The 14,982-nt window shown below is 41.0% G+C and overlaps 1 protein-coding gene across 3 annotated transcripts; it reads left to right on the forward strand.

Annotated features, from left to right (window-relative positions):
* Nucleotides 1–284: 284 nt before the first annotated feature.
* eya3 (EYA transcriptional coactivator and phosphatase 3) lies at nucleotides 285–14,982 on the forward strand. 3 transcript variants are annotated; one of them, XM_051391100.1, is made up of 19 exons: nucleotides 285–406; nucleotides 2,849–2,953; nucleotides 3,918–3,967; nucleotides 4,222–4,316; nucleotides 4,409–4,489; nucleotides 4,596–4,650; nucleotides 5,747–5,856; nucleotides 6,124–6,261; nucleotides 6,473–6,558; nucleotides 7,100–7,277; nucleotides 7,489–7,658; nucleotides 7,839–7,922; nucleotides 8,005–8,094; nucleotides 8,338–8,396; nucleotides 8,526–8,686; nucleotides 8,967–9,081; nucleotides 9,904–10,025; nucleotides 10,156–10,256; nucleotides 10,939–14,982. In XM_051391100.1, exons 2-19 carry the CDS (start codon nucleotides 2,897–2,899, stop codon nucleotides 11,017–11,019), a joined length of 1,833 nt encoding a protein of 610 aa, XP_051247060.1. In that variant the 5' UTR covers nucleotides 285–406; nucleotides 2,849–2,896; the 3' UTR covers nucleotides 11,020–14,982. The 3 variants fall into 3 exon arrangements, with proteins under 3 accessions (XP_051247060.1, XP_051247057.1, XP_051247061.1); XM_051391097.1 differs by having other exon boundaries at nucleotides 296–406; nucleotides 2,846–2,953; XM_051391101.1 differs by lacking the exon at nucleotides 6,124–6,261 and having other exon boundaries at nucleotides 296–406; nucleotides 2,846–2,953.

Raw genomic sequence — 14,982 nt, forward strand, 5'->3', positions numbered from 1 at the left:
TGTGCTTTATCTGACCTTTTGTCAGAAATATATATTAATCAAATCACTTTTGACAAACTTTAACTTTAAACTAGAACTCAGCTACCTTAAAATTAGAATAAATAATAATAATTAAATAATAAACAAACTATTTCCTACAGTTATTTGACATAAACATGCATTCATTATAACCAAACAGCCTTGAGATGTTCCAACAGATGTCTTGTCTCACCTGTGCTGACGCGCACCTGTCGCCTGTCGTCGCGCCAAACGACCCCTGTAAAACAAACGCACCGCACATGCGCAGTAGGCCCAGCAACGACAACTTCCTGCGAAATAGTGCTCCCTAACAACAGACAAAGCTTGACACAGTGGATTCACCTGAAGGCGCTTTAAATAAAAGCGTTTCTCGGTCACTCCTTCAATGGTAAGACTGGTTTTCACCATCTCGGGGTGTCCGGAGGTTTTGTGTTGCGGGTTTCGGTGCAGTTCGGCGGTTTGGTGCAGCGGGAGGGAGATGCTCTCACACGATGCCGTTTCAATACCCACTCCAATGGCTGCTGGGGGCCGGCTAATTTCTGGAACTAAAAAAAAAAACCAAAAAACTTTTAATGCCCGGGCCAAACTAAATAACTCTCGGCCATCTTTGTTATTTAACCACATGGAAACTACGGATAAGTTAGTCAGACTCAGTGTTTATTATATATATATATGTGTGTTTGTGTCGGCTAACGGTGGAAGCTAACGTCCCTGTTGGGAAGCTGTCACGGTGGCGTCTAAATGCTGGCGCGGTCCGCCTCGTTAATGTGTGTTATAGTTGGTGATAGTCGCTGTTATCAGTCGCTGTTCGATAATGTGCGTATATCTACCTTCGTGTGTGTTGTGTGCGGATTATATTTCAGCCGCTTTGTGGTTTTAGTAGCTTGTTTTAGCTGAAGGAGCTACAGTTTTCCAGGAATTAGCCGCATGTCAGACTTCACCTTCATAGCAAAGTGTCCACGGCTGGGGTTATTTGCTGGATTCAGCTAACGTTAATGGGAGTCGACTAACATTTGGAGTTGACCTGGAGAGAAAGTGTTCAGTGTGCTGTTCGATCAGACTGTGTAATGATTACCAATCACTGACCAGGCACAGTTTTTTGTTTTGGTCAATCAATAACATCAAGTGAAAGGTTGCATAACTAGAAAATACAGTCAGCTTCATCTGTCTGCACCAGAGATCAATAAGTATCTGCAAACAGTCAGTTCTAATATAAAATAAAGAAGTCTCTGATGTTTTTCAGCATATAGTACAGCCCTGCCTCCGGTTGGATAACTAACTCATATTAAGACCTTTTGGTTTCCTAGAAAAGAAAAAAGATGACACTAAAAATTGTTAGAAAGGTTGTTTGAAAAGGCTTTTTATGGTATTATTTATAGCCAAAAACCTTAACCTCTAACATAGAGTATTTCCACTCATTTGTTTGCAGTCAAAAAAGCAATTCAACAAATCAAAGTTAAATTAATATTTACCTTAGGTTGAAATGGATCTCAGCCAGTATTTCTAGTCATTAACACCTGAACAGTTCCCTGAAGGAGAAAATAAACTCTAAAGTGTCTCTGAATATCGTCTATTTCCCTTTTTAATCAGTAACAAATTACATGTTTATTTCTAGGGAATTATGCAACCCGTCAAACACAAGGTGGTTTCTAAATTAATTTTTGTCAATTAGATGAGAATCTCCTCCAAATCAACTCCCAACACAGTATTCGTGCCCCAAAGGGCCTCAGCTTAACGGGTTTTCCCTGGTCTATGGTGTCCCCTAGACGTGATCCTTCACCTTCTGGGGAAGAGACGGCAATCACTTGAAGCAGAGACTCCCGAAAGGATCCTATATCAGGGCGATGCTGTTCCTCAGGTAGCGCTATTCAACCCGAGTGTTGTGACGCTGGCAGAGGGAGAGAGGGGACTGTGAGCGGCTCCGTTACCGGTGGCAACGGCAGGACGGACAGCGGCTTCGATGAATTAAAGTCTGTTAAATCAGCCAGATTATAAGCAGCATGTAGAATATATATAAACTGGAAAGTCTGGTTTGATGAATTAGCAAGAAACTTTATGTAGGCTGTGGTCCAAATATTTAAAGTGTGTAATTTATCATCCGGTGGCCTTATTTTCCTTCCGATGTAACACATTTTTTGAGTTCACTCACATAAATCTTACCTAAGCCTCCATATGTGTCGACCAATTCAAGTGGCACTCTTTTTTTTCTTTCTTTTTGTGTGTGTGACCGTGAACGTGTCGCCCACCGTTAACGACTACCTGACACATTCGTGCGGTATAGAATTTGCAGCCTGACCTATTTTCTCTCTCTGTGTTTGTGTTATGTCAGTTAGATAAATCTTCCACCTCTCCAGCTCATAGGAAAGGCCAGTTGAGCGAGCAGTGCACAAAATGAGGTTAGATCTTATCCGCCCCGGGGCTTCTATTGATACGACAGCTTGCACTTGAGCACCTAATGCTTCTGGAGAATATGTTTTCGTTCAATGAAGGTTAGGTCACATGTAAGGTGGCACGCTTCCTTAATCCCCCCAGTAAACACAAACGTGGTGGGAACATTGGGCAACGTCAGTGTCACACGTGCCTCACCTGCAGGTCTCGTGCTGGAGATTAGACCAGGGTGCCCCAGTTCCTCCATCGCCCGCCACCACCCTGCTGATCCCCCCCCCACCCCCTCCTTCGCGATAGAGGCAAGAGAGGGATGCATCGGTTAGCATTTATGGGACAAGGGGAGGGGAGAGTCACGCAGCGGGAAACTACATAAGGTGAAACCCCCCCGGTCATTCATTCTGTGCCTGTGTGTTTTTTTGCTCCTGTGGTTGTGTTAAAGCAGGGTCCGGACGCGCTCTCCAGGTACAGAGAGTAGGCTGTGCGCGCAGACATGTCGGGTCGCTCTGCTGCAGAGATGGATGACTCGCAGGAGCTGCCTGAGCTGCCGGTGAGTCTACCCACAATGACGCCAACACAGAGCGAGAGGGAGGGAGGGGGGGTGACGGCGGCGGCGGGGAAGTTTGAATAAAAATAACTCTGTTTATAAATTGGTTTTGAGATGAAACGTTAAATAATTTCAGCACTTTCATTGTATTTGTGGGATTCATGCAGATATTTGATCATTCAGGATCTTATGCATCTCAGATCTCACGTTCAGGTCGTTGCTGCAGGTTTTAATTGAACAGAGTTGAACAGATTATTGGTATTTTAGGGTTAAAGGATCTAATTAAGGAAACATGAGCGTAGCTGAATATGTGAGATTGATTGTGCTGTTGAAATGAGGAGCTGACTTGATTGATGGAAAGGTACATACATTATAAATTGAGTAGATTACCCATTGGTTGTTTGACTGTTGATCAGCCAAAATATTGTAGATTAAAACCCTGATGTACTGATGTATAGTTTATTTTTAATGCTATAGAGCAAATATGTGTTCTGCATCATGAAAGAACCCTTAAACTTCTGCAGGACCTGTGTTTGAAAGTAGTGTTTGAGTCCTTTTTGTATTCACCTTTCATAGGCAGATTAGGACCGTGGCTTTCTTATTTTTATTTTCATTTGCCTTTCTTGGTTATTGAGAAGAAAAAGATGTATATCACAGTCATTAAAATTAGGGTTTAAATCATATCATGGTTTCAATATTAATCACAGTAAGTTGGAATGAGCATCGCAATTTTCATCACTCATAATGATGTGACATTTTTGTGGGGTTTTCTTTCATCTGGAGAACTAAGAGTTGTAGGCCAGGGAATCTCTACAGCTCTTTATTATAATGCTGTTTAGTCCCACATTTCACCTTTGCCAATGAATTGCAGCTTCTGTGATCTGGATATTGCAATTTTAAACAACTGTACCGCCCTACTGACAGTATGCTCACAACCTTTTCTATAAACTTCTTTTTGTGTGCACAGACAAAGAAGGCCAAGCTTGAGATAGACGGTGGACTGGAGAAAGAATCAAGGTTGGTCTTCAGTGATTTTTAAATCTATTTCTGATCTTCTAAATCTTTTAAATTGCTGCTTACACATTCTGATGAGAGCAAATATTGAGTTTTGAATATTTATTAATTTAATACATGTTAAAAACCTTTTGCTCATAGTGGTTTTCTTTTGTTTAATAAAGACTTTTTCTACTTCGGCTTGTTTTTTTTATGTGATTCTGTGTTTTTGCCAGCAGAACGTCTGTAATTATAATGAATTCTTTATGCTCTTCCAGTAATTTAGGTGACGATGGGAGTCCAGCTGCTGTGTTAGGTTCATCAGAGCAGGAAAGCTCTTACTCTGCCCTCTCCACAGCCCAACTTGATCCAGGTGGGTAGAACATAGATGTGCCAGCACTCAGAAGCGTTCCTGGAAAATATAATAACATAATATAATGATATATAATCTGCGTTTGATTGCAGGTGATCAGGAGCAGTCGGACGCAGACAGAAGGGCAGCATCTCAAGTGTGCGGTGACTCCATGAACTCGTATGGACATTCTGGTATGAACAGAAATGCTGACTCTAAACAATGCATATTAAAGGGCTGAAAAGAAAATAGTTCCTCTTGTATGTCAAACTGAAGCTTTGTTGTCTTTTGTTTTGACAGCCACAGACACAACAGCCACATCCGAATACACCCAACAGGTGTATCAAGGAAACAAGTGAGTATGCTGCACAGAACAAATGTGAATATGTGAAATGTGATGTCTAATGCAGTGCTCCGGTGTGCCATCATTTCACTCATGCAAGTAAAATCCATCTAAGTGTGCGTGCACTAATCTTGGAGACTGTGTCTGTGCAGAAACAACACTTTCTACTTTAAGTTTTAAACTACACAAACTTGGGATAAAAACACACCAAGTATGATGCATTATTGAAACAAAGTGCTGCTGAAGAGTGAGAGTTGGCCTCATCTCTTGTGTGATCAGACTTGTTTAGCACATTAAGGTCTCCAGCACTGGGTTTGTTCCTGACAGCCTTTTTGTATAAATTTCAACTTTGGCATCACAAAATACCGTCTTATGTTCCTCTAACAGAACTCTTGAAGACGAAGGTCTCAGGCTGACTTTCCCATATATTATTCCAGTGTTCCTCAGTTACTCCAGGTGCAAACAGGTGCTGGTTTAGCCTGGAACAACCCTGCATATTAACAGCTACATGAAGTGCAATTAAAGTTGCAAGTTGTTGTTTTTTTGCAACTTATTTCCTCCTCTTTACTCAAGTAAAAGTACAGATACTTCTGTAAAAATAAGACTCCAGTGAAAGTGCTGATTCAACTTCTTTACTTAAGTAGGAGTAAGAAAGTGCAGGTAAAATGTACAAAAGTAAAACAGAAAGTAGTCTTGGTACCCTCCTGGTTTCACTGGAAGGTCATTTCCACTGACTCTTTCTGTGCAAAGCAATAATCAATAATTCCCCTATAATGCATTGAAACTAATTTAAGGAGCCTGTTTTGAGAAAGTAATCAGTAGAAAGTACAGATGTATGTGTTAAAATGTAGGCGGCAAAAGTAAAGAGAAAAATAAGTACTAAAGTAAAGTACAGATGCCTGACAAAACTACTGAAATACAGTAACTAAGTATTTGTGCTTTGTCACTTCCCACTTCTGCCAGGGAAAAAAATTGGGGATAAATACAGTTTTTTGTGTCCAGGAAAGGTTTGGGTGTCTAATTGTAGATCTCTAGTTTTACACCTGCAGGTATTTCCCCAGATTTGATTCAAGTACTGATCCTCTTGTTCTCTCTCTCTCTCTTTCAGCCCAGCAGTGACGTCGTACACCAGCCAGGTGGCCTTTCCTCCTCTGGCCCAGTCCACTGTGTACTCGGCCTTCCCTCAGACAGGCCAGACCTACGGCCTCCCGCCCTTTGGTTAGTTCCCCACTCCTTCTCTAACAGCCTCATTTATTTCTGCTCACTAAAATACCCAGCAGCACACCTTTTTGTCACTTCGCTTTAGAGGCCTTACTGTGCTTTGGCGCTGTGGAATTGATTTTTTTGCTTTTTAATCTCTGCTTAAACACAAAGTCCAACATCTTGACTGAAGGACCTGGTTTCTAAACTTCTGCGCCATCTTCAATGACCCACTCCTCTCGCCTCCTTTCATTCTCTGCTTCCATTGCTCTCTTTCATCTTCAGGTGCTATGTGGCCAGGCATTAAAACAGAGACAGGGCTGCCTGAGGCTCCCTCTGGTGGCCAGCCTGGGTTTCTCAGCTTCAGCACCGCATATACCTCAAACCAGCCAGGCCATCTGCACTACTCATACCCCAGCCAAGGCAAGCTGCAACCTCACTCTTTCTCACGAGATAACGCTGTCAAACTCTCTGATCAAAAGAGAAGCACTTAAAAAAAAAAAAAAAGGAGATCTTGCAGTGGCACAACTCTGTTTCCCCCCTCTCTTGTTGTTTGTCACTTCAAATTCTGAGTACAAATATTTATGTATTTTCCTCTGCCGCTGTTTTTAGTTGAGCCTTTTTCTGTCTTCAGGCTCCAGCTTCACAACATCCAGTGTGTACTCCAGCATCCCTTCAGCTACAGCCGCCACCACAACCTCCACCACAGTGGCCCACCAGGTGAGGAGCACATTAGTGTTCTTCAGAGAGACGAAGAACAAAACTCTGTCTGTGTGTTCATTGTCATGAAAGTTTAAAATTACCAAAAGAAAATCCACACTGCAACAGCTTGAATATGTCACAGATATAAAGAAATGCCACTGTGGCAGGAGGGTGATCCAGCCAGATTACACATGAACAATCTGGTGATCAGTGAATGAATCTGTCTTCCACAAGCAGCCACAACCTGCCTGTTAAGCCGTTAGCTAAGTAGTGTTCAGTCTGATTGTAGTTTTCTTGGTTGGCTCAGATTCAGTTAGATATCTCAGAGCCAGAAAGTGTGTTGTGTAACTGGAATAACTGCATATTAAACAACTTAATATGATGAATTGAACATTTTCTACATTGGTGCTCGCTCACTGACACAGAACCTAACTTTATCACAGTTATGGTGAATCATATGAGAAGATCTTAAAAGGCGGAGATTGTTTCTGCGCGTTGCTCTTTTGCCACCGCCCTTCTCCTGTTGATCCTCCTGTTGTTTTTTTTTTTATTTCTTCAGGAATTTAGCAGCTACAACTCTCTGGGCCAGAGTCAGTTCTCTCAGTACTACAGTCTGCCTCCCAGCTACGTGCCTGCCGGGCTGCCCAGCAGCGACGACCACAGTGCCGGTGTGGGAGTGGCTGGATATTCAGCTGTGAAGTCGGAGCAGGCCGCCTCAGCTGGACTGCCCCCCAGAGGTAATTTCAAAACTTTGATTTATATTGTTTCTGTTTAACTTTAGAGGTAGATTATTTTATGATGGCTTTCTCTACCATTATTACCACATTATATCCATTAATTTAACCTGGCTGCAGCTCTGGATGTGGATTTGTAATCCTGGTACTTATTTGAGCCATAACAGATAAAATGTATTATTCTGGTACTAATTCCAAACATTTTTGTACTAAGATGCGTCCCCACCGGAGAACCTCCCAGCAGGTGCGGCCCTTCCTACCAGTGTGGTCCTCCCCACTGGAGCCAGAGATCAGGATGAGGTTGGACGTAGGAACTCTGTTGGCAAAGCCAAAGGGAAGGCCAAGAAGTCCGATAACTCCCCGCCTGCTGAGAGTGACCTGGAGGTAACCGACCAGCAGCTGTTTTATCACTGCACATACAAACAAACCGATAAGTGCTTGTTGCACTGTTATTAGCTTAGCAGCATTTTGGAGTTTAAGGCAAAGCTAAACCCATGTTGTCTGGATCTAATCACATGATCTGATGAGATGAGTAATATAATTATTCTCCCCTTCTGTTTTTAGCGTATTTTTCTGTGGGATCTGGATGAGACCATCATTATATTCCACTCACTGCTCACCGGCTCCTACGCACAGAAGTTTGGCAAGGTTTGTTTCAGTAAAGTTGGAAGAAGTTTGGAGCGTACAACGTAAAAAAAAGTTAACTTGAGTTTATTGTTTATTTGTTCAGGACCCAGCGACAGTGCTGAACTTGGGCTTGCAGATGGAGGAGCTGATCTTTGAGCTAGCAGACACTCACCTTTTCTTCAATGACCTGGAGGTACAGTGAAATACATTCAGACTGGTGTAACCAGTTTTAACTTCTGTCTGTCAGTCGCAGCAGGTTACTTCCCCATAATCTATTTTTTTGACGATCTGTATGAGTTTCCTGATCTCTTATCAAGCTCCCTGAGCTCTGGAGAAACAGAAGTTAGTTAGAAAAGGGCGGAGACACAATGGGCTGACATCCACAGCCAGTAAAAGTGTCTGTCTCAAGTTTTATTTTGTTTTGTTTGTTTTAAAGGAATGTGATCAGGTCCATGTTGAGGATGTTGCCTCTGACGACAATGGACAAGAACTGAGGTGTGTTTTATGTCCTGTAACGAACACATACTAAACAGTACAGTCACACACGCATTGGTCTTATTACACACTTCAGAGTCATGACTGGAAACATCCAAATAAATGTTGTGTTTCCCTCCTAATATTTAGTAACTACAACTTCTTGGCGGATGGCTTTAATGGTCCCAGTGGTGGAGGGGCATCAGGAACCACAACGGGAGTCCAGGGAGGAGTGGAGTGGATGCGGAAACTGGCCTTTCGCTACCGCCGGCTAAAAGAGATCTACAATAGCTACAAAGGGAATGTTGGAGGTTAGTCTTTCACACACAGAGATTGAAATGAAAGGACAACAACTGTGCCACTACTTTGGTTAAACTGAAAAGTAGACTGTATAGAAGTTTTTTCACCTTGAGTCGTGTGTATCAGCTTTGAATGACCTGTTGTTGATTGAGCAGTAGGACTGGGTGTTATTATTTGATTAGGCAAACCAGATCTTGAGTTTTCCCGACAAACAAAGTAATGTTAACAGCCCAGTGGCCAAAATAAACAGAACAGTTTGTTTGTGTTAAACACTTCTGTTGTCTGTTTCAGGCCTGTTGAGTCCTATGAAGAGGGAGCTGCTTCTACGGCTTCAGTCTGAGATCGAGAACGTCACGGACGCATGGCTCAGCACAGCGCTCAAGTCTCTGCTGCTCATCCAGTCCAGGTTTTTATTTTTTTACATAACCTCAGCAGCAAGATGAGTAGAGCGCGCTACTGTGCACCTCACTGGTATTTGTTACACGCTGTACTCCAGTCATTGTTAACATTGGTTTCACCAACGTATATCGTGTATTCAGTACAGTTTCTATGTTTTACTCAGCTTAAACTGGCCCAACATACATATAAACAGCTCAAATTACTGACAGTGTAAATAAGTCTGTGGTCTGATAAAGCTCTGTGGGTTAGACTTTATAATAAAGGTACAAATCATATAATACATGACTCATGATAACTTAAAGAAGGATGTATCCTGACTTCCTGTTGCTCGCCACTAACAAATGATCAAGTCACTGTGACTTTGTGATTAGTTCAAACTCAGGAGATCATCACTTAAGGAGTCTTAACTCACTGTTACTTTGTACATTAACTGTTTTTTAGGATCTTTCACTTCTTCTATGATATCATCTTCATATTTCTACCAGGATAAACCCAAGGTATCTTTGAAATTACAACATAGTGGGTGGAATCTGATCCTCCTCCTCTTATTTGTCCATTGTGTTGTAAATCTCAAAAATACCATTGGGTTTATTATTCAATTCAATTTTATTTCATTTATAACTGGAATCCTGATAATTTGGTTGTACATCAATTCCTATAATATCCCTTATCTGATGATGACGTAGTGCCATAGTGACAACAGGAATTAATTCATACAACCTGCATTAATTCATCATGAGTCCTGCATTAGTTTAAGTGTAACTGCTTTTTTTTTTCACCTTGAGGCACATATTTATGTGTGTGTGTGTGTGTGACATCCCACCAACAGGGGGAAATGTATGAATGTGTTGGTCACCACCACTCAGCTGGTTCCAGCTCTGGCTAAAGTGCTGCTGTACGGCCTGGGAGACGTTTTCCCCATCGAGAACATCTACAGTGCCACAAAAATAGGTACATATGAGAAGTACAATTAATTCTTCTCTACAGTGACGGACGAGGAAATTACATTAAGATGCTGCTTTTGGGGTTCTGTGCTGCTCAATCTAAGGTATTATTTCCCCTGTGGTTTCCTTTCACGCAGGGAAAGAAAGTTGCTTCGAGAGGATCGTCTCTCGCTTTGGGAAGAAAGTGACTTACGTGGTTATAGGTGACGGTCGAGACGAGGAGTTTGCAGCAAAACAGGTAAACTTAAACTTACTCCCTGCCTTATTTGGCGCTGTCGTGTGTCAGTCTGTAGGTAGTTTACTCAAACAGAGACTTGGCTTAATACTCCCCGCTTTGTTTGTTTTAAGAGGCATCCACATCAGACGAAGGAGCTTACACATCGAGATGTGAGCGTACGCAAGTTTAATAAATCATAAAGCCATCTCTGAAAGAACTTAAACTCCTTAAAGTCCTCCTCCACTCATATGTTTGTTGTTCCTACTGTTCGATGTTTGAGTTTCACTGTGCTGAATGATGCATGTGCAGAGTTTGACTTTCAACTGCTGAAAGTGGAAAGTTTCTCTGTGCTCATTGAAAAATATATATATATATATCGGACACAAGTTAGTGTTTAAAGCAGATTATTTGTGTATATATGGATCTTTTAAAGTTTACTGCTGCAATCCAGTCCAGTGTGGTGCTTCTGTTTGGCTGCTAAACAAACTTTTACCTCTTTTTACTATCCTGGTTTCAAACATCTCAGATATGTTCTGTTAAATAAGAGTAATTAAATGAAAATTTAATTTATATCAAGCTCTTGTTTTGTCACTTTGCTTCACCAGCTGTCGGTTTGACTATACATTAAGTGTTGTGTCTAAAATTTTTTTTTTTTCTCTCTCTCTCTCTCTCTCTCTCTCTCTCTCTCTCTCTCTCTCCGTAGCACAATATGCCTTTCTGGCGGATCTCCACTCACGGTGACCTCGTGTCCCTCCACCAAGCGCTGGAACTGGACTTCTTGTAAAGGAGGCGGCGTTGATTGTCGCACACTAAAAGGGAAAAATGTAGTCGTCGTCCTGTTGGTTTGTGGAGTGACATTGCGTGAGAAAAAAATATCCTCCACGAACCCCCCCCAAACGACACGCGCTCGCATATTAGAAACACCAATCTGCCCTCACTGACGACTAGAGACTCACTGTGTGATGGTAATGTACTGAGGCGGACTTTGGGTCGGAGCTGACTGTGAGAAACAGACTGGATGCATCATTCGGCTGAATTAAGGTTCCTCACACCCAGCACTCCCTCCTCTACGGCAGCTAACCTCACCACGGCTGAAACTGGCACTGATTAGGACACAGAAGGGAAGACATCCATATTTCTTTTTCCTCTTTGACCTTTTATCTCATTTTCTTTATTTTAGGAACAGAAACAATCCCTCTACTTTTTATTTCTCTCTCTGAACAACCAAAGGGCCATTGTTGTTTATTGGCGCTCTTTTTTTTTTTTTTGCTATGGCTTTTTATTTAGGTTCTGTTGTAAATGACAGAATATCAAAGCTAATTTGTTTTAAAAGAATCTATTTTCTGGGTTGTTTTGCACTCATTCAAAGACTTGAAAGCATCATTTGGCAGTATGAAATAATCCCATTCTAATTTTTTTAATTTCCCTCCCATGTAGCCATTCAACTATTTATCAGAAGGTACTAGATGTGGTTAAAAAAAAGATGTGTACCTCGGTCATGACCTCCTCTCCTCTCCTGACCTGACCAACCCACACCATCAGTCAGCTGTCTTAACCTCTCCACTGTGTGTGTGTGTGTGTGTGTGTGTGTGTGTGTGTGTGTGTGTGTGTGTGTGTGTGTGTGTGTGTGTGTGTGTGTGTGTGTGTGTGTGTGTGTGTGTGTGTGTGTGTGTGTGTGTGTGGTCAGTAACTATGTGCTGAGAGTCAGAGGTTCCAGTCAAACTTATGACAGACCTGGACCGGCCTTTCTATATGACTCAGTGAAGATCGTACGCGGAGCTGGACACACTGAACATCAACTTCAGAAATGACGATGAGAGTTTTGTAGTAGAGTTGCACTTCACTGTCCCAAATCCATACGATACTCTGTCATAGTATAATGTTTTAGCAGTTGGTATACAAAAAAAATATAAACGTACTAAACTGCTTTATACTAACAAGAGCGAAGGTCAAAGAAAGTTGAACACAAATAGATAAATTCTTTTAAATCTTAATAAAATATTTGTTGTTTGTTCTCTGGAGCTGTTTCACCAACAATCTCAGTTTATCTTGATTTATTTCTTTCAAGCTGTGAGTCGGTTCCTTCATTTCAAGGATAGTTTCAATCAGCGTAACACAAATTCAGAAATTGAGCATGTTTAGTCTGCGTACTGTGGTTGATGCTATTTACTAAAAACCTGCTCAGGATTAGTATGTAATACGGATTTGGGTCCTTGGGGCTCGTATCTCCAAATGTGGTGAATTTGAAGGAAGGAATCCCTTATGGGTTGAGAAAAAGCTCCTACTCTAGGCTCCATAAACCATTTAAACCTGTTGATTAGACAGACTTCAGATTAAAAAATAGGGCTGTTTTAGGGCTAGCAGCTGTTTAACTCCTGCTGTGCACTCAACTCCTAATATTTGCGTAACAGCAGTGGACAGAAACACACATTCATTCGCATTTACTTTTGCCAATTTTCTGTAAATTTGGTTAACATTGGCGTTACGTTTGAATGGAAACCCGACTGCAGATAAGAGCTCAGGATACAGGATGGAAACCTAACTAGTGCTGATCGGTTGTGGCAGGAAGGGTTAGTCTAAGCCGCTGTACCCTCCCAGTGTGAACTAAACACTGAAGGTCCAACAGCAGCGAGCTCTGGTTCACCTGCAGGATGTCAGTCCTGGTTGTGTTGCTCCTGTGTAGGAGGGCCGCTCTGTCCCCAGGGGGCCTATTGTCCCATAATCCATCCACGCTCACACCTCTCAGCCTCTGACTCAGCTGATACATTGTCAGCAGGATCACAGTTCACTCAAGAGGTTTCATTTTGAAAGTTTCCTGAGTTGTAGCATCTCATCACATTATTCACAAACAACGCTTTGAATTGTGGGAGGACAATATACCAGGACAAAGACGATAATATGGTGGTGTAGAATTACCTTTTGTTATTTCTACATGTTGCTACACAATCAGAATAGTTTTTCTTTTTTTTTTTTTAAATGTGACTGACTGACAAAAAGGTCATTTACCAAAAAGTAAATTACAGACATTATTCAACATGTTGAATCTGATAGAACTGACATTCATTGTATTAGTGACCTAAAACTAGAGCTGCAACTAACAATTATTATTACTGCTTAATATGCAGAATATTGATTATTCCATTAGATAACGTCTTTAACTTATGTCTGATCAAAACTCCAAAACCCAAAGATATTCAATTTACCATCATAGAGGAATAATAATATTCTCATCAGTATAAGTGATTTCTTTTTTACTTTTGCTTAAAAGAATAACTAAAACAATTGTCAAAACTGATTAATCAGTGAATTAACTAACAGCCTCAGCTTTTATTAAAACCCTGGGGAATATTAGTTATGTCAGACAACTGCAGTCCCACAATTACTTCATCGCTCAGCCACATGACAACCTGGTTGGATGATGACGGTGCAATACGTTTCTACTTTGCTCATTAACTGTCTTTAAGGGATTTTTTTTTTTCATCTGTAGGCGGCAAGAGAAACAGGAAGTGGAGGGGAGGGGAGGGGAGGGGGGGTGGGGTTCGACTTCCTCCTGGTCTGTTACGAGATTACGACTGAACAATACTGAGCCTGAAGAAGATTTCTTATTTACACACAAGCAGCTTTGACCGTTAAGAATGTGTATTTCTGTGTAATTTGTTTGTGTGTCTCGAGTGACTGTGCATATTTATATTGTGCCTTTAACCATCATCTGTATGCATAATCTCAAAGGGAAATATGTAAGATTTTTGTTTGATACATTTATCACTGCATTGTTATATTATCCAAAGTGTTAACTTACTTTTTTTTTTAAGTGCCGTCGAGACTTTTATTGTTTTGTTACTAGACTATTTTTGATTTGATTGTCCTGTCTGCACTGTATTTGAAAGGTCTCCTAGAAAACCATATATATCCTTTTTGGGAGAAAATGTTCATGTAAATTGCTCCGTGTTTTTTTTTTTTTTTTTTTTTAAAAAGGGCTTAAGATGGCTAACAGTTGCTTTGCTATGAGATAAATTTTCAAACTGTAGATATCTCAAATGGGAGTGACGATACATTCAGTCTCATTTTCAACATTCACGTCTGGTTTGTGTTAAGATTCTTTTTTGCTTCCTTTTGAAAAGGAGATTGCATTTATTCTGTTGCTGTGAAAAGCTTCGTATCGCTTAGAGACAATCACAATCTACAACACATAGTATTTTTAATGCAGATCGGATTACTCAAGTGAAAGGGATGTTTAACAAAGTGTCGCTTTTGATTGTTCGAGAAATGAGCGAATCTCAGTCCCGACACACGTTAGAGAAAATAGAGAGACTGTATGCAATCTTTCTGCTTATTGAATGTGTTTTCTGTTTATTTCTCTCTCTGTCTGCATGTCATATTTGTTTTGTAGTTTTTAAGTATACCATGGCTGTCGAAAAAAAAAAAAAAAAAGGCCATGCAATGTTTAAGGGGCTATATTCTTCTACGTGTCCTCTTTTTCTTTCCAATGCCAAATACTGTTGTTTTAGATGCTGTTATTTTTTTGTATTTCATCTCATTTTCAAGGACCTGTGAGGCCACATAGGGTCATGTAGAAAGTCTGAATGTGATCCTATAAACTGAACACATCATAATCGATGCTAATTTAATTACAGTAATCACTATTTTCCCCACAGTAGCTGTCTGGGACCTCGACACAGCCCTGTAAGGTTTCCCTGTGTACCTAAGACTCAATACAGTGTAAATAAATTTAAAAAGAAGTTTCAAA

The sequence above is a fragment of the Dicentrarchus labrax genome, unplaced genomic scaffold (genome assembly GCF_905237075.1).
Source record: "Dicentrarchus labrax unplaced genomic scaffold, dlabrax2021, whole genome shotgun sequence".
Taxonomy (NCBI): Eukaryota; Metazoa; Chordata; class Actinopteri; family Moronidae; genus Dicentrarchus; species Dicentrarchus labrax.

Excerpts from the sequence above, each read along its gene's own strand:
- eya3 (XM_051391100.1), top strand. The coding sequence starts at position 2,897 with ATGTCGGGTCGCTCTGCTGCAGAGATGGATGACTCGCAGGAGCTGCCT. Across the intron at positions 5,857-6,123 it reads CTACGGCCTCCCGCCCTTTG|GTGCTATGTGGCCAGGCATT; the intron begins GTTAGTTCCCCA and ends TTTCATCTTCAG. Across the intron at positions 9,082-9,903 it reads CTGCTGCTCATCCAGTCCAG|GGGGAAATGTATGAATGTGT; the intron begins GTTTTTATTTTT and ends TCCCACCAACAG.